Genomic DNA, 25,707 nt, shown 5'->3' on the forward strand with positions numbered 1-25,707 from the left:
CTGTCTATTATCCTGATATTATGGAAATCGTATATCTTGTCTATGGCCAAAATCCTGAAAAACCATACACCATCAAGGGGAACATCCCCTCCCCCCACGGACCAGAACATAATGCGTTTTGATTGCATTACCAACTATGTTGTTTCTATTTATATTATATTTTTATTATATGTTTTTATTTCGTATGTTTTAAGTTGTATGTTTTTTTTATGTTGTATGCCCTTCTTTATGTGTTTTTTTCTCTTCTCTCCATTAGACCTTTCTGCAGAGGCATATGCCATGAGGATGTTACCTCCACTAACAATGGATGAATCACCAGCAGAGATCAAACAAATGCTGGCTAAAATGGCTATCCTTTGTAATGAACTGCTCATCTCTATGGAGCTTCAGCTGTCCAAGGTATGATTACGCTTTGAAAGGTTGAATACATACGATCAGGACATTTCTGGTTCTAGATTAGAGGGAAGGTTGGGCGAACACCGAATAAAATGCTAGTAATTGTTAGTTACTTCAAAGAGGATAAAGACGCATTAACCGTACGTTGTAACGTATTACAGCATGTTATACTGCAGAGGGGGAATGAAGGGGAACCAATACTCCAGATTCGAGGTTTCTGTTGCTCAGGGTTGGCCTTGACTTTGTGCAGAATATTGATATATTCCAGTAAAATTCCGTAGAATTTCAAAGTGTTTTGTTCGAAGCTGTGCATTCTTTACTTTACCGTTGGCATTTGTGAATATTTAGACACTAAAACAAGGCTTAGCCTGAGTAAATGAGTCTGTAATCAAGGAACACAGCGGTAATTTGGAACTCAAAACAGGTCTGTTGTGAAGATTATTTTAACATTTAAAAATGTTATCACCATCTTATTGCACACAAAATGATGTCATGTTGGAGAGGTGAGGGGTGGGAGGGGTGGGTGGGGATATTAACACCGTAGTACTTCCTCAGTTAGATCAGTATCACATATCATGTTCCAGAAGGTAATGTTGGAGGAGATTATGAGCACACCAAAAGCGTCTTGCTCTGAATGAAAGGATGACACTGATTGAATAATATCCCGAATACCTTCGTGGCATTTCACGTTGATAGCTTAGGGTGTGGTCGAAGACAGTTGATTCCTTAAAAACTTTGGTCGAAGTAAGCAAACACACTTCAATATTGTTTCAGGCTTTGATGAGCAAGCGATTGGAGGTAAAAGACACATCCAACGCACGTACAATCTATCAGAAGAAACTGGAGAGTCAGACAGCTGCTCTTTGTAAAGCCAAAGATGTGGGCGCCCGGCAGGCCCACAAGCTGGAGACTGCTAGAGAAGAGATGGTCGAGTATGAAGCTCAGGCATTTAGGTTTAAACTACAAGAGGTATGATTTTCCTCATAAAATAGAAACGATAGATTGATTATCATGTAAAGACAAATACCTTTTGACACATGAATATCCTACGCAAACTCGAGGTTACCCTAATCTAAAAGAAATCCTACCAATAGACCGATCCCGTCTATGCTTGATTGTCCACACGTCCACCGACCCAAGCAATGGGTAGTTTTCCCAATGGAATACAGAATATCTGACCAATAAACTCGAATTCATATATTTTTTAGTAGTTATCGATTCTGTTCTTAATGCACCTTTAGATTAGTGCATTGATTCTAGCAAAGACATTAACAGTTTTCAGCAATCGGTGTCTGTTCCTGGTTGTAGATCAAAAACATATTTTAGCTTGTCCGACGTAGCAACAGTAACTAGGCAGGTAGAAGTAGAGTAATGAATCGGTGTATTTTATCTATACCTAAAGACAACCGATTGGGATCTAGCGTGTTAGGTTTTGGGGGAAAAGGAAAACCGAAAAACCCGGAGAAAAACCTTGAATCAAGGATGAGATCTAAAACTCCAGCGCATGCGTTGCATGCTAATTCCAGAAATTGAACCCGGTCTAGACCCAGCCGAAGGTAAAAGACGAGTCTATAGTGCGTTACACCACATGCGTTGCACATGTTGTTCAATAATGGATATTTTTTGGTGAAACAGGGAGAAAAGAAAGAGATATTGGAGGAGCGCTACAAGGAACTATACAGTGAATATATGGCGCTGAGAAAAGAAGGAATAGCAGCTCGTAAATTAGAAAGAACAGAACGAGAAAAAGACGAAGAGATCAACAGAAAAGAAGCACTCATCATGAAGCAGATGCGAAAGGAGAAGGCGTTACAACGAGCATTAGACGAACAAAGAAAGGTGTGCAATAAACTAAAGGCTTTGGAAGCATTGAATAGGATGTGACGTTGAAGGATCATGCAAAAATCTCCAAGTAGTATAGACAAGCAGAAGAGTATTTGTCTTTAATCAGAAGCTTTACAGCAATTTTCATGAACATGCGAGCTGCACGCTGAAATTTGGTTTTTCGCTGCCGTCAATCAAACCTAATCAGTCAGTACCTTTCATATTTCCGAGTCCGTACCGCTCGGAACGAGTTGCACGATTGAATTAAAAACAACAGATTGGTCTTCCAAACAATAGCACTAAACCTAACCTTTACAAAAGCGGTACTGTACTTAGAGGGCAATGAAAATCCAGCTTTCGAGCGGTACTGGATTACTCGAAAGGTGGTCATGTTTGTCATGACAAAAGACGCGCATAGCAATAGAGTTTTCTTCCCCAGCGAAAAAGAATTCTTTCTCAGATTAGACCAGATTCTATAAATTGTTCATGCTTCCTGTCATGGCTGCCATAACGTGATGGTGCAAAGCCTCTATATAGGCATCAAAAAGCCGTTAAGGGATTGTGGGAGATCCCTCGCGATGCGTATGCGGTAACCCAAATCGATTCACGCCTCATTAAGGCCTCAGTTTCAACATAGGTTACAGTACAAGCACGAAAAATGCAGACTTCCTGCTTTGACTAAGCCAACATAATCTAAAAACCATAACCATTTCTTTCCTTTTGTTTTAAATCTTCAGATAATAGCAAACCTAACATCAGCGTGGCAGATGAGACGTTTTGGTCAATACTACATCACAAAATCCGAACAGGTGCAAAATCTAGAGACACTCAAAGAAGCTTTGCACGATGATCGAATAAGAAGAGGACCATATGAGGTATTTATAGGCTTCCTACGTAGTATATGTATGAACTCTTGTGGAAGGGCTTCTAAGGCTGTTTATTACGATGTATATCAAATGTTAGGGACCGATGCACAACCGAACAAGATGTAAGGGACGTTAACCTGGATCTATAGAGAACCCATACTTCTGTTTTGGAGCGCCCCTCACGATCAACAGTGGATTGTTGATCTCGTTCCCAGGGCCTTCGTTTTTTTTCTAGTTAGCACGAGACGAACTTAGTTGCGGCAAACGTCACTTCTGTGCGCTGCATTTTTTACTTTTTTACATATTGCATACTTAGGAACTTTGATAAAATCTTCAAACTGACTTCTGGCTGCTTGCGCTCTCATAAACAGTTCGACTGATACATTGAAATGGCTAAATATTTCAAAGCCTCGTTTAAGATTATCAAGGGAAACGCAGTCTCTATGGGCTAAGGAGAGACAAGGCGCGAAAAATGCCGGCTTTGAAAACCAAAACTTTTCTTAAATTTAACTTTAATTCAAAACTAGTTTGCATCTATATATTTGACCGACTAGTTGGACTTGACTCAAACAATTAGTTCTCTATCGCCCTCATGGCTTATGAATCAATAGCCCATTCGGGCTTGAGGACTAATTGCTAAACTATAATAGGTATAATGAATTGTTTCATGTTACGAATTGTTTTACTAGATGACAACTAATCTTATCAAAGAAGCAATAGAACTGCCAAAAAAGCGCTTTATCGAGTTGGTTCAAAAATACTACCGTCAAGTGAAGTTGAAAGAAATGCAAGAACGAGTAAAGAGAGCGAGACTGGAGGAAAACCTGGGAGATAAATTTGTCTACATGTTGGAACGAAGGATACAAAAAGTAAGTTTTTTTAAATCATAAATACACAGTTTTGGCAGCCGTTCTTGAAAAAGTTTGTAATACAACCCAACGACTCTTATTTCCGAGTACGTTTCAATTAAAGTATACACTTTTTTTTAAAAAAAAGTCGGAGTCCAAAGAGATATAGATGATAGGAGAGAGGAAAGAGGTCATTCCAAACTGTCCTGCATGGAATGACTTGTTTCTTTTTATTATTCTCGTTTAGTGTTGCTTGTAGTCGACAAAGCCATCTTGATAAACAGCTCGATAATTCCTGTTTAGGTGTGTGCTCCATAATTTCTTTGGCTCCAACAACCTTTTTGAAAGTCGTAAGTCACTCAAACTATATACGTATGACTGCAGGGACGTAGTCAAGATTTTGCCTTGGGGGTGTGGGGGGAGGGGAGGTAAGTCGCGTTAACTTATCACGTGACTACTTAGGTGTTAAGGTATCTACAGAGTAAGGATGACTTTCTTTCATGCAGCCGTTACTTATAGTTATCAATTTGGCCCTTGCACCCCCCCCCCCCCTCCCCCCCCCCCCCCCCCCCCTTCCCTGGCTACGTCCCTGGACGAGCATCGTTGTACTGTTTTGCTCTGCTTTTGCTAGAAATATTCATGTTAATCGTTCGGTTTCTTACTAGCAACAAGACGTTTGGAAGAAAAAGAGAGAAGAGTTTGTCCAAAAAAGAGCCGATTTACTAATGCAGTTATCAAAAGTGTAAGGTTTTGTTTATAGCAGTTTAAATGTTACGTAAGCTCGTAGCTGCGAGCTGTACGCATGAAGTTGCGTTTTCCGCTAACGTCAATCAAAAATAATTTAGTGGGTACCTTTTAATATTTGACACCAGCGAAAAACCGAAATTCCATTGGGCAACGGACAACTTGCAACGCCCCAACTACTGCTGAGTTTGTGTATATAGAGCGTCTTCACGTGACGTCACAGCGGCCATTATGGGGTACCAAAACAATACATTTTCTATCCTCCGGGAATTGAACTCTATTTTTATGCAAATACTGTGCAGAAAGTTTCTATTGTTTATGGCTGTCTTCTCACGTGAGTTAAAATGCTCTATAGCAAATCATTGCTGTAAACGCCAATATATTGAGTAAAGAGCATCGTGCGTTTAAACCCTTTATAAGGAGATTACGCTGAGCCATTTTATCAGAAAGAATTGTGGAACGAAATAAAGATGATTCCTCGTATATCTTCAGGAGGGGAGGGGGGGTAGGGAGTTATTATGGTGTGACCCCTCCCTTCAGAATTGCATGTGTTTTGGGAGGAGGGGAAAGAAGGATGATTTGTTGCTCGTTTATGTTAAGAGCTATGGACATTTTCATTTCGTCCACCACATTTTAGTGCCTTAAATAAAACTTTTATTGAAGTTTTTTGTTAAAAGAATGGAATCTACTTTTTTGTTTGATTCTTTAGACTGACTCGCCTCAGCCAAGAGGCAGATATACTCCTTTCCCAGCCTAAAGTACTAACGGTACGTGCAGGGGAGACCCAAGAAATTTCTACTGGTATACCAGACTTGTTTGAAGCAGTCAAGATACTCAAAGCAAGAGAAAGGGCAAAGGAAATGATGACGACGACGAGAGAAGCCTCAAGGATTCCTGGGGAAATAAGTCCACCCATGGGAGTCAAGATCCAATACTCGGGTCATGATCACGCGTGGAAACTAAAGGCAAGTTGGACAGCAGCAATTCCTGGTTCAAATCCACTTACGTACTGTTGCTATGTTCCATAACAACTTGCGGGATAGAACATTGCAGAATTCTAACTATTGCGCAAGGATACTGAAGTTTTTCAGTATAGACAAAAAAACCCACACAACAAAAATCCTTACAGCCTTAGTAATGTGTTATGTTCTTGGTGGAACTATGTGACCTTTATATATGGGGTGTCGAGATCCGGAGAATAGAAAGAGTAAAAGGGTCCTATAGTGGCTTTGCACCACCACGTGACGATATCCATGTTAGATGGCAGGAACAATACAATCGTTTTACATGAAAAATAATTCAATTCCCAAGAGCAAATGGATTTTATTGTTCTGCCATCTAACCACAGGCAGTCCAAGCTGTAGTATGGGCGACGGCATATGATGGTGCAAAGCCTCTATCCTCTTACTTCCCCTCTCAACTTCTTCGCTGTCCCATACTGGAAATTGTTCAAAGGAGAGAAAAGGACGGAGACAAATATATGCTTCATGATTTTTGACTAGAGATTTCATTTTGTATCATCAATACAGAACAAACCATCTCCTTCTCAAGTTGTCATAGCAACACCTCGAATATTGGACCTCGACGTAAACATGACACGAATTGCTGCTCATCAGTAAGCTTGCTCGTCTGTCTCTTCTTTCTTTCATTACTTCTTTCTATTGGTCGTACCGAAGTTGAGTTAACATTTCTAGAGCATTTCAGGACTATGCCCCTTAAAACAATCCCACAGTGCACTGCAATGTCAACTCGAACCAGTTTTCCACGAAAAAGTTCATACCTCTCCCATTTTCCGCCTTCCTTGTAATAGACCATTTGACAGATCCCGAGGCTCAACCTCAGCCTCGCCAGCGTGTAATATATTCTTTAGAAATTGCATACAACCTGTGAAATTTTTAAGTGTTTCAATTGTTCGTTGATAGAAGAATAATTACACGCTGACGAGGCTGAGGTTGAGCAACGGGATCCGTGAAATGGCCTATTATTGCTGGTCTAGTTTTCATAGCTGCCGTCTCGGTTGAATTTGATAAAAAATTTGTCTTTAGTGTTGAACTTTTTGTTATACCAAGCAACGTGGTTGCCGTGTCTTTTGTTATTTCATTCTCTTGAGAATTATTTGAAAACCAGCAATTGGGAGGGGAGACTTAAGAAATATGTTGAACAGTTACCCTCGACAACGAAAGCCTGACCTGCTCGTGTGAGGACAATACTTCGTCTTCACAATGTCATTAGGCTCACGGTTAAAGTTCGCCTTTCATCGCCACGGGTGGCTGGTTCTATCGGTCCTGCGTATTTTCATCGGGCTTCCCGCGCGTCAAGGGATATTCATAACGGCGTTCAGTTTAACGTTAGACCATAGAAAGGGATGGCTTCTAATTAAGTTTGAACTTTTTCCTTTCGTTTTTGTCATTACCCTTAGGATTCTATCTCACGTAAGCAAGATGCCGTGGAATCAAGCTTCACAGAGTCTACCCTCGCTTAAAACTTTCACATCAAGAAAATTCCCAGCAATCCAAAAATCCTTAAGTCAGCCGGCACCAAGGAGAGAAAATCTCTTGGGGGAAAAGAGAGCCTTGGTGCTTCCACCAATCGCCACATTCTACTCCTCAGAAGATATACAGCAGCAGAAAGACACGAAAATCAAACAATGAATAAAGACGAAATATGTATCCGAAATCTACTCGTTTTAGTATCTATAAATGTATCAGAAATAATGATAAAATCAATCATAATAAATCCATGTAAAGTTTACTTCGTGTTTGTTCTTGCATTGGAAATTTATAAGTATACAACTTTTCAAAGAAATTCTCGTTACGGACACCTATATTACAGACACCTCTATATTACGGACACCTCTATATCACGGACCCCTCTATATCACGGACCCCTCTATATCACGGACCCCTCTATATCACGGACCCCTCTATATCACGGACCCCTCTATACCACGGACCCTCTATATCACGGACCCCTCTATATCACGGACCCCTCTATATCACGGACCCCTCTATACCACGGACCCCTCTATATCACGGACCCCTCTATATCACGGACCCCTCTATACCACGGACCCCTCTATATCACGGACCCCTCTATATCACGGACCCCTCTATATCACGGACCCCTCTATATTACGGACACCTCTATATTAATTTCCCCCGAGCGAGAGAGGAAATTAAAAGGAGGCTGCCAGCAGGGAAAACCGAAGGCATATTGATACTAACGAAGGTGATTTAGATTATAGTTTAAAAAATAGTTGCACAATTTTTCATCGATTTTTACCAATAACGAAATGTGGTTACACCATGAATGTTTTCAAATGAATACGCCTCGTAGAATATGTGATTTAATTTTTGACCACAAAAAATGTTATTTCTACACTAAAGATATCCCATGTGCATCTCATGACACGAGTGAAAATCGTCTGCGCATGCTCTAAATCCGTATGCAAATTAGTCAAAACATCTTCATGCTAGTGTAAAAATATGTGAAATTGACCTTCAAAAATGCCTGATAAATTGAATTTCACAAATGCCAAAACGTGGTGTCCATGCTTGAAACTTAAGGCTAATTCTTTCATATTGTGTTTGTTAATACAGTATCTTGGTCTGACAAAAGTATACTCGCGGAATGTTTTGTATACTCGGAGAAAACAAACATTTATTTTCTCACTCAAACTCTTCTAAATTCTTAGAAAACGTGCTGAAATGCACGCATGCGCAAACGCTTTTCTTTAGTATCGTGCCCAATCTCGTACCCAGAGCCTGCGTTTCTTCTGGCCTGCGGCGAAGAACAAGAGCTCTGGCATAATCCATATTTTGGCGCATGCGCAATTTTCAGAAAGTGAGATGTTAACAGTCAAAATAAGCAAAGTCAAAATTAAATCGATGCCAAAATCAAAGTCAAAATCATAGTATAAATTAAAAATCGGGGGGGATATTTTTAATTTTTGGTAAGTCTTTGAACGCGTGCGCTCTTATACCAGAAGTCCAAATAATCCCGGTCTCAAAAAATGGATTATGCCAGAGCCCTCGTTCTTCAACGCAGGCCAGAAGAAACGCAGGCTCTGGGTACGAGATTGTTGCTTACCTTGCTCAACTCAACAAGAATTTTTTCCACTTCACAATTTGCGTCTCCTCTAAGATCATCCTCCACAGATCGATAGAATTCTGACGAGAATCATATCACGTGATCACTGCGCAGTTCATTTGATCTCTTTTGAATGAGAGATAATATGCAATAACAGTTTGGTTGCGCATGTCAGTCACGTGCGTGATGTCAATAAATCATGTGATCATGTTGCGCGGGAAATTTACTTCAACGTTTATTAGAAAAATAAAAGTTCAAGGGAAAATCTTGTGTGTGATGATTAAAAGTGCAAAACAACTTCCTGCGCACGTCAAGGATAATGTGAAGAACCATACGCGTTTTGAGCTTCAACAGGGCAAAACCCTCAAATTTTGCACGGGACTCTCTATTTTTCAATAGCTCATTCGAAAAATCTCCTAAAAATCTAGGTTATATCAACATTTTAGAAAAAGTTTATATTTCTAACACATGAAAAAATAGATTTTTGTAGGGATTTTTGTTCTACTTTATGAGATTTTTTAAGAGCACCGAAACTACAAAATATGACAAATCAATGTATCTCTTTGTCTTTTTGTCGAAAATATCTATGTAATATTGTAGAATTATTGACTAGCCGTCATTCGTGCAATCATATAGTCTGCAAATAACTATTATCTTATTAATCTTAATTTTTTTCTAATTGCTTCCGATGGCGCAAGTTTTGCTCCAAAAGCTCGCGCGTAGGCTGCCATTAAATGCTGATTATCTCGAAGACAAGCTCGGGACACCCAATTTTTCTTTCTAGATTTGGAATCAGCATCAAATTTCGATTCGGAAAATCGAAGTTTAAGAAAAGTTTAAATCGTTTTCCAAAAGTAGGCAGTCACCTTAAAGAATCTCAGACACTTACGTTTATGGTACTCTTCTCTGATGGCTTCCAGTTCCTAGCAGGCGAGAAAAAAAAAAGAGGGACAAGATTTTGTTTTATTAGTTAGTTTAGTTTATTTGTGTAATGCATCTATTGAGTTCGGGCGAGTACGGTAGCTCTCTTTCTATTCAACTCCCTTCCTGATTTGAAAACGTGCAGAATTTAATAGATCGTATTACCTTTCGTATGCAAATTGCCTATTTCAGACCACGTGACATTACCTAAGAACTGTTCTTTATGATGAAAATTTTGAAATATTGATATATGAAAAAATGATTTCCCAAGAGTGGCTCCACCTGGTCTGTAACTATTGAAGTTTACGTTACTATCTGTAGTTTAAATTATGAAAGAAAGAGGTATTTTATGACCAGTTTATCATATATAGGTAACCCGGTAATAACATGTTATTTTGATTCATATTTATTTGGGACCATACCTCCAGACATCGAGTGCCGAAGTGCAGTATGGCAGCGCGAAGCGTTTACGGCTACGCCGGAGATTTCGGCCCCGACACCGCTATCCAGTGACTGATCAGGAAGCTTGGCCGAAGCCTAAGGGAGAGGTTAGTCGGCCCCTAGGCCGTAAATGATTAACCCCTTTTTGTTTTAGCTTCGCACCAGTGTCCCAAGATGTGCAAAAGGGACAGCATGGTGGTCTTTAGCAAGGGGGGGTCCTACATGGACGCCAGAGACACGCCGGGGTAATGAGCCCCGCCCCCCATGTAGACCTACACACTACAGATTACTACAATAAACACTAATACAAAAAGATAATCAAAACATCATTTACATATAGAGTATCATCCTGGTCTACCTAGGATTATACTCATCAAAACACTTCATAGGTATATTCAAGCGAACACAACGTTTTCCCTTGCATAAACGTTACACAAGTACAAGTGAAAAGAAGACAAAGAAAACTACTTTTAGGCTGACCAGGTTATAACAGTAATATCCGGAGAAAACTTTCCAAAACATTCCAGGATCCGTTGAAAAAACGCCTTGATTTTCGACTAACCGAACGTTTAGAGTAACAGAGCAGATGGATATTAAGTCGTTTCACAACCTTTGCTTTAACCACAGAGGCAACAGGGAGAGTACCTTCAAAGCAATACTCATTCCTAGCCAACCACACAAAGTACTTCAACAGATTAAGAAAATAGGAAAAAACAGGTGGAATAATCTGCCGTTCATGATTGTCATATCCAAATAGCATATGACGAGATTGAAGGGATGGCGACAAGGGAGTAACACGCAGAAATAAGGTCTGAGCCCATAGTAACAGTTCTTGCATGAGGTTACATTCAAAGAATAAATGAACTGGAGTTTCCAAAGGATGTCCACAAAAGCATGAAGGATCAGCAATGTTCATACCAAACTTGACAAGTCGATCACAGGTATAGAGCACTCCATGGCAAATCTTCCACGATAGATCACGAACTTGACGATCCAAAGGCATAATGTTCACTTGTGACCATGTGTCCGTCCAATAGAGCTCGCCAAAGATTGGGCGAAATTTCAGAACGCAATTAGGAAGCATAACATTCCTTTCAATGATATTTGAATAAACAGATTTTGTAGTAAGAGATGAGATAGACAATGCACTACCATCAGAGGACCGCAGAATAGCAAAAGTTTTCAATTGAACTGAGAAATGGCCACCGACGTATGCTCAAGCATCTAAAAGTGAGGCATAAAAATCCGGTAGTAAATGAGAAGGATAATATGCAGGATATGAAAGAACAGAACGTAAATCATCACCAAATACTTTCTCCACAAAAAAGGAGAAGAAAGCACACCATTTCGATGGGGACAGGGCCCACCGCTTTATCCACTGACAATGAAGTGCGCGCACCTTTGATTGTATATCAATTAAACCAAACCCACCTTGAGTGGTGGATTGGAAAAGAACGTTTTGTGACACCAAATGCTTTTTCCCCGACCAAAAAAAATCCAAAGTACACTTGGAAGCTTGCGCCAAGACCCAGTTTGGCATGGCTAGTACTGAGGCACAAAACAATAGACCTGCCATGCCAAGTGCATTCAGGACAAGAACCTTACCAGAATAGGAAAGATTACGATGTTTCCAAGAATCTAGTACACTAGAAAGTTTGTTTAAGCGACCATCCCAATTTGGATGAGAGACATCATCATTTCCTAAACATGTGCCAAGACAAGGAATACTGTCTGAAGACCACTGCAAGTCAATGGGAGGATCACTACGACCTCTCCAAGAGCCTGCCCAAAGCCCTTTAGATTTCTCTTTATTAATCTTAGCCCCAGATGCCTTTTCATATTCCTCATAGATGGAGAAGACAGTGGATATTTCATCGTCATCTGTACATAACAGGGTCGTGTCATCAGCGTATTGGGAAATAAGTGCTGGTTCATAATCAGGGTGCGGAAGAACCAAACCTCTTAAATAGATTGACGCACGGATACGACACGCTAAAGATTCGGCAATCAGTACGTAAAGGGGCGCTGACAGTGGACAACCTTGTCTTACACCCCTCGATAAATTTATAAAAGGTGTAAAGAAGCCATTTACCAATACCGAAGACTGAGGTCCAGTATAGAACAAGCGTACCCACGAGCAAAAGGAAGGTCCAAACCCCATGCCTTCAAGGACTCTGAGCATGTAGGACCATTCCACCCTGTCAAAAGCTTTTTCCTGATCCAAAGACAATAAGGCCAGAGGTGAATGAGTTATTTTGCCATATGTAACAGCATCTTGAAGAAGCCTGATGTTTTCACCAATAAATCTGCCAGGTACCGAACAGGTCTGGTCAGGAGATACAACATAAGCGATCACTTTTCGTAGACGGCCCGCGATTGATCTTGAAGCTATCTTGTAGTCTGTACATAATAGGGAGATGGGACGCCAGTTTTTCATCAAAAATCTATCTCCCTTTTTATATGAGAGCGTTATAATCCCTCTCCTCTGAGAAACTGATAGTACACCACACCTAAAGGCATAATTAAGTACAGCTACCAGGTCCTTTCCAATGAGATCCCAAAACTTTAGATAAAATTCTTTGGGAAGACCATCAAAACCAGGCGTTTTACCTGACGGCATCCCCTCAAGAGCCTCAAGACATTCCTTCATGGTCAAAGGACCCTCACACACATCTTTCACTTCTAAAGGAATTCTACATTCCAAGTTAGAAATAAAATCATCTGCAATGGTTTCATCAGTTTCTTGTGAAGTAAATAAACCCTTGTAAAAAGAGAACCAAGCCTGCCTCAAATTCTCAGGATCAGAAACGTATTGATCATTGCTATCTAGAATAAGATCAATCATTTTGTTGGCCCTATTCTTCTTTCCCATACGGAAGAAAAAGGAAGTGGATCTCTCACCCTCTTCAGTCCATTTGGTACGAGCTCTTATTTCTGCCGCCTTGGCTGCCTCTCGATCAAACAATTCTAATTCGTTGAGTACACTATGGTATTGATTTAGAACAGAGAGATCTCCCCCATCTACCAGAACTTTTAATGATCTTGCTTGAGCTTCCAAGGAATGCCTGGATGCCCGTCGTTTGAAAGATAACTTGGAACAAAACCTAGTGGTGGCTTGTTGGATCTTTCTTTTACCTATATCCCACCAAACAAGCAATGACGTACATGACTCTTTCTGAGGTTGCCAGGACTTCCATAAGTCCCTTACGAGCTCCACGTATGCATCGTTATCCAAAATACTAACATTGAGTTTCCAAAAATAAGGGCCTCTGGGTGGAACTTCAGGCAATATGAAATCAAGGAAAACAGCAGAGTGATCAGAATGCGGACAAGGTAAAATACTACACTCAGAAACATGAGGAACAAAACGCAATGGAAGTCCGATCATATCAATGCGGGACGCAGCCATGCCATTAGTACTGATATAAGTAAATTCTTTGGTTCTAGGATGACAGTGCCTCCAAATGTCAATCAAGCGATTTTCATGGAATAAGATGGGAAGGACAGTAACACTGTCATAACTAGCAGGTAGTACAGAATTAAAGGATCGACGATCCAGAATAGGTGTAAAAACCGTATTGAAATCCCCTAAGAGGAGAATGTCAGACGTAGGATCAAGCCTATCATTTACTTGTGTCAAAAAACCATCTCTTTCAGGATTGTGATTGGGAGCATACAGGGAGACGATAGAAACTTTGCAAGAGTCATATTGGACATCTAAATAAGTGAAGCGGCCATTGATACCCGAGTACTGTTTAAGTACAGAAAAAGGAGAGGCACGCTTTAACAAAATTGCAGTACCACCAGAATGCTTTGTGTTGAAATCTCCAAAAGCTAGATAAGGAGAATTATCAAACCAATTATTGAGTTCTTGTTGTGAAATACAGTGAGTTTCTTGGATGCTCACAATATCAGGCGGGCGAGATAAGGAAGACAGCCAAAAAATAAATGTTGTTCTTTTCACATACTCTCGCAGACCATTTATGTTTATAGTGAGAGCCCTCATTTTAAACAAAAATCAACAAGTATTTATGATAGTTTCAATATTCTGAATAACTGCTTATTAATAAACCATCAATTTCAACATTTTCAATAATCATAACATTATTTGTAACATTATTCATATAACACATGACATTACGTAAACAATTCATACTTCAATACAAATCCTTCAATATATGATTAGAAATATAGATAACTATATAAATACGCAAGAAAAATTAGGGTTTCTTTTTAGAACGTTGAGTAATAACCTCCTTGGGATCCACAGATCTTTTGAGGTTACGTAAATTAGTAAAGCAAATGTCCATCCCTTCAGCAGGTTTTTCCTTCGTCGTGTTTTGTTTGACCATATGACTAAATGAAGGAGAGGACAAAGATGTTCCCAAGGAAATTGAAGAGTTAGAATCACACGACAGAGATAGTACTTCAACATTTTGAAGAGAATCCTGAGAAGAAGGATTAGGAAAAAGCGGTTGCGAAGAAATAACTTCTGAGGAGGAATCCTTTTGCAAAGAAGAACGCAAATCTGTAGGTTCCTGTACAACTTCAGTGATCACACCTGACTGAGATATATTTTCTGTCAACTCTTGAGACTCCTCTGGGAGAGAAAGAGCAGGATGTTGCGGAAAGTCCTGTCCTTCTGGACGATCTATAGCGAAACGAGGGGGTTCAATAAGATCCTTCGAGCAAGCATAAGAATGGTGACCTTGCGCACCACAGCGGTTGCAGACACCTTTTAGGGGACATCTTGTATTTGAATGTCCCCACCAGTTGCATGAGAAACAACATAATGGTTGACTACGGTATCTAATGTGAGCAATAAACGGGTCCAAAAGAACACTCGTAGGAATATGCTCATTTAATGTCACAAAAAGCCGTCTATCTCCAGTTTCAAAGCCAAACTTGTCTAAATTTCTCACCACTTGATTTACGCTCCCATATTTTTCAAAGTATTCCTTGATGTCGTCATCCTCCACCTCACAAGGGAGGTTTGAAACCGTCACAACTTGTTGAGGTGATTCAACCCCATTGAAAAAGCAAAAACAGCCCCTAATATAGATTCCTTTCGTAAATAACTGTTCCCTTTGTCTATGAGATTCCTCCTTAAACGTTACTCTACAAGAATAACCTGTATTAGACACCTGAACACATTTTATGGCAGTACGCAATTCATTTCCAAGAACTTTTCCAATGTCCGCAATAATTTCATCCCTGGTAACCGGCTGTCTAAGCCTCTGTAATTGACGTGGAAGCCCTAATTCTAATGTATTTGGCCTATGTACAGAGAACATATTTGACCAAAAAATAATATACCAAAATATTAATAATCAGTGCCCTTGAAGGGAATATTCCTAGGTTGTCGAAGTAGGACAAACCTAGGGAATAATCCAACAGGGGGAGGAGGATACAACTCCAGCTCTTGACTTCAGAAATCTTGATTCTTGAGTCTTGAGAATCTTGAGCCTTGAATCTTGAACTGTGAATCTCAGATCTTGGACTTGAATTTCTACACCGACTTGTAAAGAAAAACTTCACCAACTATCGGCAATCGTGAGCTTACTTGCAAAAGATGATTAACCCCTTGCTATGAACAGCGATTCTTAGCTTGTCTCTTTGGTCAGTAACCTCCTGAAGGCACTTCAAACCATATGTGGGAGGCTCAAATAAGTTGTTGGACATGCGCATAGTATTGGGAGAGCTTTTTTGACGTCACAACATGATGATCTTAGTGATCATGTTTCAGTACCTCCTGTTCCTGACAAGTAGATGCATGGATTGAGTTTGTATCACAGCCGAATAATCTCATTCCTGTTAGTCAGTTATGCTTCTAAAGAGCGCATCTATGAAGCTATCACTCTTAAAATAGAATGTCAAACATTTCCGCCTGGAATTTGGAGTTTTTGAACCTTGTCGACATTAGGCTTCCTACAGCTGTTTACCTCTTTACCAGCACGCTTTAAATATTTTTTGCTTTCTCAAGTTTGTTACCAACCGCGCTCGTTATATCACTATAAAATTCTTTACACCCCTCCCTCCCTCCGTAAGTCGAATCTTTTCTATACGAAAATGTAAATCAGTGCCCCTCCCTATATTACGAAATGTTTATCTTAACCTGTTCATTTTCTTATTCTCGACATACCCTAAAACTAGACGGTATCTAAATCTAAACAAATTTTATAAAGACCAAAAGCACACTTGATTACGAAAAAAAAAAACCGCCAACTATTTTTTCAAAGTCATAGAATTAAGGGTAGAGTGAGGTTACCGTACCGTGTAAGCGAATCCTTGGCTGATCTAATTTGCTTCAAAGCGCTTCATTGACGTCATCTATCAATAAATGTCAGCATAGTTAATGGCGCGGAATGGGTGCCGAGGAAACCTATTGTTCTAGGTTTTTGTTCGACTTTATCCATTGATATGACGTTGATCGTGCACAGGAAAGGAAAAGTTCATCGGTTTTTTCACAGTATAAGGGAATATAGAAGTTAGAGTTTCCAAACCATTTCACTCCAATATCTATGATGTCAGTTATTTCTTCTTTGAAAAAAGAAAGAAAGAAAGAAAGAAAAACCTTGTGTTATAAAGTCAAGCCAAACTTAGATATTTATACTTTAAAAACATACTTCTGAAGTGAAGACCTTTTTTAATTTGACAACGAAGGAAAACAAGTATCAATGAATAAAAAATGATTCCGGTTAATGTATCACAAAAGATGGAAATATAAATTTATCACAATGTCTTTCGAAATGAAAATTAAATTGTCTGTGAGAAAGACGCTTTTTTTTCTTTTCGGAACTATATTCCTATCTGTTGTATGTTGGTGTTATTTTAACTCTTACTTTATTATCGTTTTATGCTTGGGTTAATAACATAAGAAAAATAATGTTTTTTTTTCCTTCCTGGCGTCACCTGCTGAGAAGTCAAAGATATTTTTTTTTAATGTGGGGTGTGGAGAGGGGGAGGGATGGGACATCACATACGGGGAAGAGTTGTCAGCAAAAAATGAACTTTCAGTTGTGGAGGGTCGAATCTTTTTTATTTTGACGGAAGCTAGTTCTTTTTTGACTTAATGAGAGGGTTATGTATTTTTTACTTAATGAAAAGGGGTTTACGACCGTAAGTTCCCCAGCCCTCCCCCTACCCGTAATAAAAAACGTCCCTCACCTTTTTTGAAAGATGGCTTTTCGAAATTTACAACAAATAAACATAATCTTAGCTTGAAAACAAATGTACTACAACTATTGATCCACTTCTTGGATTTTTTTGGATATTCCTAACACTTTTTTGACAGATGGTTATTGTAGGATCGTATATCTAATCGGGGAAGAGCATTCAAGGTTCGAAACTATAAGTCACGCGAGATTTCTTACGAATTCCCCTTTGCTTGCAGACTTTCTTAAGTACATATTTCATCAATGTTTTAATATTATTGATTATGCTGCATTGATTTGCATAAGGATGCTGGTCTACCTGTGGTGAAGTTCGATGTTTGGCATTTATAAAGCATATCTAATCATTCAAGTGCTCATGCAATGTGAAGCAACACGTCATGGAGAACCCGATGTCTTTAAACGGATCGTACCTTAGTTCTAACAGTACCAATAGTAATGATAGCACAGAGATCGTGTTGGAAACCTTCTGCCATCAAGTTGGAGGTCGCTCCCTAATCCTCACATACGACCGCAACACTGTCTGCAAACCTTTGATTCCCCAAGAACTAAGATTTTATCTCGATTTGCCTCAATCTTTGCGACCATTTACCCCACATTATAAAGGTAATGTGCATCTACAAACTAATATTGCTTACTGATAAGAATTCAGCTATGATCAGAGGACTCTTTCGAGAAGTATTTCTCGATCGAACGCTATTTATGATCGTAGTACGTAGTTAAAATTGCTTCGCGTCCTGAAGTTGTCCTCCCTAGCTTATGCCATAATAATTACCTAGAAAACAAAACTTTAAGCACCCCGTCCAAAGTAAAAGCTCTATTTAAGAATATCTACATCATCCGGCCCAAAGATCCTGTAAGGAAAACTAGGAATTTAATTTTTATGAGCGTTTGTTTTGATCTTCGCATTTGTTGTACAAAGTAGCACCAGGTTGTTATAATAACTTTCTTGATTATATTTGCTCTTATAACTTCTGTAAAGCCTAGAAACCCAATTTATGTTTTGAATGAGCGTTAAGTTTGAGTTACTTTAATATTTTCGTAAGGATATACCACAGAAAGCGCAAGCAAAACATTGTCAGCAATGTCAACATTCGTAGTTTCATTTTCGTCTTTAAAAAGTTGTACCATATATAGTATTTATTCTTTCCTCAGTAACAATAAAACCGTAAATAAACAGCTCTTAAAGATACTTGCAAGAATCAACACGTCGTAGTGCAACGTTTTACATGTAAGGAAGTTTAGCTTTGCTATCTAGGTTGAGAGTCGATTATTTATAGTGTCTAAAATCTCAAAATTCATTGTTAAAGAGAGAATTAAAGGCTCCTACTTGTGAGAAAACATTAAAAAATGCATCTTGAATGCTATTTTTTGGTGAGCTTGTAGGTATTAAGCCTTTTTATCTCAGATAACGTCGGCGTTTGATTTTATGAATAAAATACAGGGGGGAAAAATCGACTTCAACGCTGGGGAAAAAAATCATTAAAATGTTCTCATTAAAAATGCGATTCACTCCAAGCGTAGGTCATTTCTTAATTAATTGCAACTACAAATTGAAACATGATGATATTGGTCGTAGAAATAAGTGGGGGCCAAAAAAGGAAAGTTATTTAAGTACCCCTGAGGGCTTGTTACTAGCAATAATTCACTAGTCCCAGCTTTGCTTGAGTATTTGACCAAACTCTCTTAGAAGTTTTACCCCCATTGCTTAAATGTTAAGGCACAGACAAACTACACTATAATAATGATAATAATAATCATTTTATCTATACTTGGATTACATCTCTGAACATATTTTATACACACAACTCTCAAGTTACATGTGATTTTTATGGAGGGTGGAAAACCAGAGTACCTAGAGAAAAAGCCTTGTGGCAAGTAACACATTAAAGGGGCACTTGGATGAAAATGGATAAAAATTGGAAATGACTTTAAACTTAATTAAATGTATGTATACGGCCCCAATCAATCGTAGCCAAGGAACATATTTTCTTCACAGTAAAATGTCTCAGATAAGAATTATCAATTTTATTTAGCATATAAATTGTGAGTAAATGTCGTCATTTACTCAACATTATTGTTCTTTTTTCTCTTAACCCAAAATTTCTCAACTGCAAGTGACTCCCAGGCGAAAAAATTTTCACTAATCTGGTTTACGTAATCATAGTTGAGTCAAATTATCCTCAAATACTTCAATTATTCGGACTTTGAAAAATTGGGACGTTTTCATTCAAGTGCCCCTTTAAACAAACTCTATAACATGACACCGCAGGGCTTGAACTAGCGTTTTCAACCCATTAGACTGATCACAGTGATGAAAGATGATGCACTAACAGTGTATGCTAGCTCCCACAAGACCCAAATCTGTTTTTCTTAGGTTCCTCCAGGGTTAAATATTAAGAAACAAAAGTCTAAATTAGAATTAAAATTTCTCCACTGTTTGTGTACTATTTATAATTGGATTATGATAATTGTGTCTTTTTTAAGGGGTGGGGTATACAACCCACATCCCTGGGACCTCTCGTTACAGATGTCACTGTAATGCTTTGTTTATGTTGGTATATGTAACCTCTGACAGGTGTGATCAAGGTTGATGTACAAGTTACTGATGATGAGAAAATCCAGTTGGTGACAAAAACGAAACAATCTAGTGATGCTGCTGACGTAAACCATAATCTTGATGAGAAAGATACTGATTCAACAGCTGACGAGGATTCAGAAGAGAATGATGAGGTCTCAAACGAGACAAAAGAAAAGGCAGAGAATAAAGCAGGTGTGCTATTTTTAGTGATGCATAGCGTACAAAATTATCAATAAATTTACAATCGTTCAGATTGATGTACTTGATTATTGCATCTGGACTGCAATATGCATATGATATGGTAGTGATTGGTACATAACAGTTAAGGTTTGCAGGGCCGTAACCAGGGGGGAGCACTGGGTGCACGTGCACCCCCCCATAAAAGCTTAAGGTCCGGTCCGCTCATTCATCCTTTTTTTTTGTTCTGCTTTCTTTTGGTTACCTTTTTTTCGATTTTATTCAATGTGCACCCTCCCTGTAAGAGTTCTGGTTACGGCCCTGGTTTGGGATCAGAAACGCAAGTCAAAGTCCCGATATACCTTCAATTTCTAATTTAAAAATAAATGCTAAAACGATGTCTAGCTGATGCTGGGATTAAAATACAGTAAACCCAGTCGCCAGTCATGATGACTGGCAAAATTAATTTTAGTTCGGCCATATCTCTTGTTTCTGGCTCAACGTTACTGGTCAAAATGACAGACAAGATTTGACCAGACAAATTCCAATTCTGGGCAGCACTGTCTGGTGTCCAGCCATTAGGTTTAAGCCATGCTTATGCAAGAGAGGCCACATGTAGGGCAGCTAAAAAAAAGCTGCAGATTGAGTTAGAAAATTTAAAGCTGGTAAAACCTGCGGAGACAAACCCTTGAATGAAGGAAGAGTCTTAACCAAGTCCACTCACATGCTGGGACCACAATTCATCTTGATTAGTATAGCTAAAAATGATCATGTTGTATTCTTGTTCTATTGGACAGAGGGTGCTGTTAATCCCTGGACATTCTATTGTCATGGTCTTCATCAACAGAAACTGAAGGAAAACATCAAAAAGCGTAAACCAATAGGTATTAATAGGCTTAACAATCTAGGTTTCTAGGTTAATCTGGGTTTGATCGTTTTTTGACCTTAATCGTTTATTGTGAGAAAATTAAATGAATAGCTTATAGATTTGCATTAACTGTCCTCTTATTGTTCACAGATGATGTCTTAAAATGTTCAACATTACAAAAAGTTTCACTGTAAAGTTTTAAACATTTTAAGATGTCATTTTTAATCAAAAAGAGGACTGAGTGATTGGGAGCCACTGAGATTGTTGAAAATAAAGCCCTTATCTGATCCATTTGGTATATATTATCAGAGCCACAAATAATGGCTCATGCCCTTGCCACTTGCACATTGGACTAATCAACTTGTGACCAGTCAATGCGACTGACTGGCCTAATGAGAGCAGTGTGGCATCTGTTAACCTGCTGTTATCTTTAGCCATGATGACTTTAAGAGACTGAATCATACTATCTAGTCTAGCATGTAATAATATTTTTATTTCCATACAAGTATATTTATGCCATGTTAAAAATTATATAGCTTGTTGCTTATAATTTGAAAAAAGAATGAATTTCCCCTAAGGTGAATGGCAGGATTGCAGGTTACCTGTTTTCTTGCCGATCCCCCTTTCTCTATTAAATAATGAATGGTCTCTTAGATTAATATTTTATGTCAAGTCTTTAGACTTTTGAATCAACAACTATGTCTTGACCTAACATGTAGTTTTTTTATTTGTAGACTTCATATTAATGGAAGATGTTGTGAGCAGTTTTAGATTCCCATGTATTATGGACCTTAAAATGGGTGACAAAATGCACAAAGACTATGCTAACCTAGAGAAATACAACAGACAGGCAGCTAAGTGGAATGCTTCAACATCTAAGTCGCTTGGACTGAGGATAGCCGGCATACAGGTTAGTAGCTATATAGTGTATTCTTTGTTGCATGAAATAGAATTAAGGTCATCTACAAATGAGTTGCATGATTTTTTTTGCCACTATTACCACACCTCTAAGAAGAAAGCACTAAGCCCTGATTTGACCCTTTAGGACCTTCAACAATTTTACTACTCTTACCAAGAGACCAAGGGAGTTGTTATTTATTTATCACCTTTGTAGCATCTGTTATATATGTACCACAAGTGCAATTTAAAATGACCACGTGATGCCAATCTCGTACCACATGGACAAGTTTTATAAAACCACGTGATTGTCAAGTGCAGTAAAGTTTTTGTCATGTGGTGTAGAAAACTTGTTGATTTGAAATGCACTTGTGGTTAACATAACAGATGCTATGAAAGGCAATAAAATCACTTAACTGCCTCGGTCTACTTTGTAGAGTAGTAATGCTTTTAGTAATTCACAAAGGATATATCGTATAGGACTGGTATGGTTGATAGTATATTAATATATAGTCAAGCCGATGTCAGTGCGGGGTGGGGTGGGGCAGGGGAAGGAGTTGGAGGAGGTGTGAAGAAAATAATAATTGGATGCAACTAAATTTAAGTTGCCATAACTACCATATTATTTAATGCAATGAAGTGAATATTTTGCATATGTTTTTCCCATGTCCACATTCATTAAACTCCATTCTGGTTTATATATTTTCCTAGGCTTATGATGGCAAGAGCAATAAATATGTATATCAAGACAAATATTATGGATTCCAGGTCACTGAAGAAAGTATTAAAGATGAATTTATTAGATTTTTACACAATGGAAAACACATACGGAAAAAGGTCATAGCTGCATTCATAAATCAGCTCCAGCAACTATATGCATGTATCGAGGAGCAAAAGGATTCTAGGTTCTATTCGAGCTCACTCTTGCTGATTTATGAGGGCTTTGAGGAAAACACTACTGATGAAGGACATGTAAATGGGATTTCCACAGAAAGCAAAGCTACTTCAGTCAAAAACACACAGTCAAATGGGGCACGGAGTAGTGACATGGATGAAGCATTGAATTCTTTTGACAGGAATCAAGAAATGCCATTGGTGAATGAAACACAATTAACACTCAATGGAATTCAAACAGATATGACTGGTTTGGCAAGTGAAAAAGTAGGTGTGAAGATGATTGATTTTGCACGATCTTTTCATGGACATGGAAGGACAGAGATGGACCCTATTAACGACTCTCTTGATGGGGCCCCAGATGAAGGTTACTTACTTGGTCTAAATAGCCTCATAAAAATCTTACAAGACATTCTGATGCAAAGTTAATGCCTACTAATTTTCAAAGTAGTTTATATGATGAATAATACATGCGTTTATTAGTTATACAAAAAATTATAATGGTCATATCTTTTGAAATGAATGGCTTTGAATTATAAATAATGAAATCTGATCAGGACCAACCTGTTATTAATTAATGCAGTATATGTAATACTTAGTCAGACACCAGTCGCCTCAAGGGAGTTAGAGGTGAAATTAAATTTATAACTAATATAAATTGAGGTTTAAATTTTCGTATTAGTCTCAGACAACAAGTCATTAAGATTTTTCAGAATAAAATAATTAACATTGTGAATGTTAATTGCAGAAAACAGGTGTCATCGCAATCCTTGACAACAGGGTCAGATCAGGTTTTCTAATTTTGACAAGAAAATTTCTATATTTAAAAATCTTATAAACATCATTTGCAACAATTCTCTATATTTTATATACTTTTTTAATAATATGCAAATAAAATCATGTAAAGAAACTTTCATAGATGTATATAAGTATGTAAACAAATATATAATTCAATGGAACAGAGAAGTTTTCAATTCTTTTTCCTTCAGAGTTGACATTGTTAATCCTTGTTTGTCTATAAGAGAGTTTTGCAACAGTGACATTGTAGATCATCATTCAGCTTACATATAGGTAAGAAAATTTTTATTCAAAAATGCATTGCATTAATTCTTCTTATTCTGCAATATAACTGTTGTGGAACCACAGATTTAATTTCCAATTTATATTCAATAATCTGTAATAGAATGAACGGCCTTTTAGTACAAAATGTTCCTTAAAGAAAATAATCCATTACATGTGATAAAATAAGGGCAAATGATATGGTTTTTGGAACTCATCCTTATGACAAATACCTGTGTTGCTCTGAATTAGGAAGGCTGAAATTTTCTGGAGTCAGCTATAATATTTGATTATTAAATACTATTGTGACCACAGTAAATCCGTGAAACTTTAGTAATACTAAATAGCACAATTTCATGCAAATTCCATTGTTTTCTATTGTTTATTTAGCACTATTTCGTACTATTTAGTAATTAGTGTTTCACGGATTAATTGTTTTCACTCTAGTAGATAAAATTTTAAATAGTGGAGTGACCACAGTAAATCCGTGAAACACTAATTACTAATTAATAGTACAAAATAGTGCTAGTTAAACAATAGAAAACAATGGAATTTGCATGAAATTGTGCTAATTTAGCATTACTAAAGTTTCACAGATTTACTGTGGTCACTCTACTTTAGTTGTTCGTTAAGCTATAATTTTTTCAAACATGAATTTGTTCTCAAATTGTATATACTATAATAATATTAATGCCTAGCCTTTTGGTTAATGTATGAGAAAGTGTGGTATTTATATTTAATATAATATACAAGTACATACACAAGATTGAATTTAATAATTACCTTTTAATTCTTCTACGTTCAGAGTTGTCATTGATAATTCTTGTTCATCAGGAGTCTTAAAACAATAACAATTGAAGGTCAAAAAAATATGTTTTTGGCTTAGGAAAGGAGATTTTTTTCATTCAAAAATCCATTACATTCTTCTTACCCAATGATATAGCTGTTGTGAAATCCTATATTATTCTTAGATTCGTTTAGCTATAATCTTATGACATGGATTTGTTCTAAAATAGTTAATAGTATAAGTTAATGCTCAGTGTTTTGGTCAATGTTTGTTTAATAAAGTGTGATATTTATATTCATAACTGAGTATATATCTCAAATTAATTTGAATAAAAAGAAAGAAATCCTACCATTGATTTTTACCATTATTTGAGTAACTTTTATTATTAACTCAGTATAAGGTTAGAGTGCTTGCACTAAACCTAGCTGTGAAACAAATACCATTTTTTGTACAAAATAGTGATAATCAAACAATAGGAAACAAAGGAATCTGTATGAATTACTATTAATTAGTACTAATATTATTCACGGGTTTAGTGCGTGCACTCTAGGAGGGCTGCTTTTTAAGGCCTTAACCATGGTAACTGGGCCACAGCTCCCGATACACATTACACATGCACTGACCCAGCCAGTGCTTTGCCCCGACGAAAAATGGGAGGGCGGGACAAAATTTGCTCAACAGCAATTAATTCAGGAATAGGCCCTAATAGTCTCAATTAGTGATAGTTTCAAGGCAATGGCTATAGTCTCTGCCGGCGTGCAGACTACTGCCAGAGCTATCAGCAGTACGATGACAGCGATGGTATCAAGGCAAATATGGCTAGTCCGGCACTCACGATCCGCCCCGCGTAACGATAACTGATGAGGTTTATCAATGAGCTTGGCCTGGTAAACTCTGACGACTATTAAAGAAGGCATTTTTTGACCGAGAAAGTAGACTTACCTCCAACGGAACTAGAAAGCGGAACTAGGGTCCTCCAACGGCCATGCATAACAAACATTAATAAGCTTAGCGTTGCAGAAGCGGCCATTAAGACAACCCTTGGTCTGATTGAAGTCGATAGCTGCCACAATTTCTAGCAAAGAGTGCAACACAACCGTCAGGAATAGATAACTGACAGGCGCAGTAAAAGTCATTATCAAA

The 25,707-nt window shown here is 38.1% G+C and overlaps 1 protein-coding gene across 1 annotated transcript; it reads left to right on the plus strand.

Annotated features, from left to right (window-relative positions):
- The first annotated feature begins 17,570 nt into the window (after nt 1-17,570).
- LOC116305051 (inositol hexakisphosphate kinase 2) lies at nt 17,571-24,915 on the plus strand. Its single transcript, XM_031714882.2, has 5 exons — nt 17,571-17,907; nt 19,880-20,074; nt 20,857-20,943; nt 21,662-21,837; nt 22,536-24,915. The coding sequence occupies exons 1-5, from the start codon at nt 17,682-17,684 to the stop codon at nt 23,145-23,147; spliced, it is 1,296 nt and encodes a 431-aa protein (XP_031570742.1). The 5' UTR covers nt 17,571-17,681; the 3' UTR covers nt 23,148-24,915.
- Nucleotides 24,916-25,707: the final 792 nt, after the last annotated feature.

This window comes from Actinia tenebrosa, unplaced genomic scaffold, assembly GCF_029948245.1.
Source record: "Actinia tenebrosa isolate PJP-AT-01 unplaced genomic scaffold, QUT_ActTen_1.0 PGA_scaffold11__36_contigs__length_13525064, whole genome shotgun sequence".
Classification (NCBI taxonomy): Eukaryota; Metazoa; Cnidaria; class Anthozoa; order Actiniaria; family Actiniidae; genus Actinia; species Actinia tenebrosa.

What these genes read in the sequence shown, in the direction of transcription:
- LOC116305051 (XM_031714882.2), top strand. Translation starts at nt 17,682, where the DNA reads ATGGAGAACCCGATGTCTTTAAACGGATCGTACCTTAGTTCTAACAGT. An exon ending in ATTTACCCCACATTATAAAG is followed by an intron (nt 17,908 to 19,879) that starts GTAATGTGCATC and finishes AACCTCTGACAG; the next exon opens with GTGTGATCAAGGTTGATGTA. An exon ending in TGAGGATAGCCGGCATACAG is followed by an intron (nt 21,838 to 22,535) that starts GTTAGTAGCTAT and finishes ATATTTTCCTAG; the next exon opens with GCTTATGATGGCAAGAGCAA.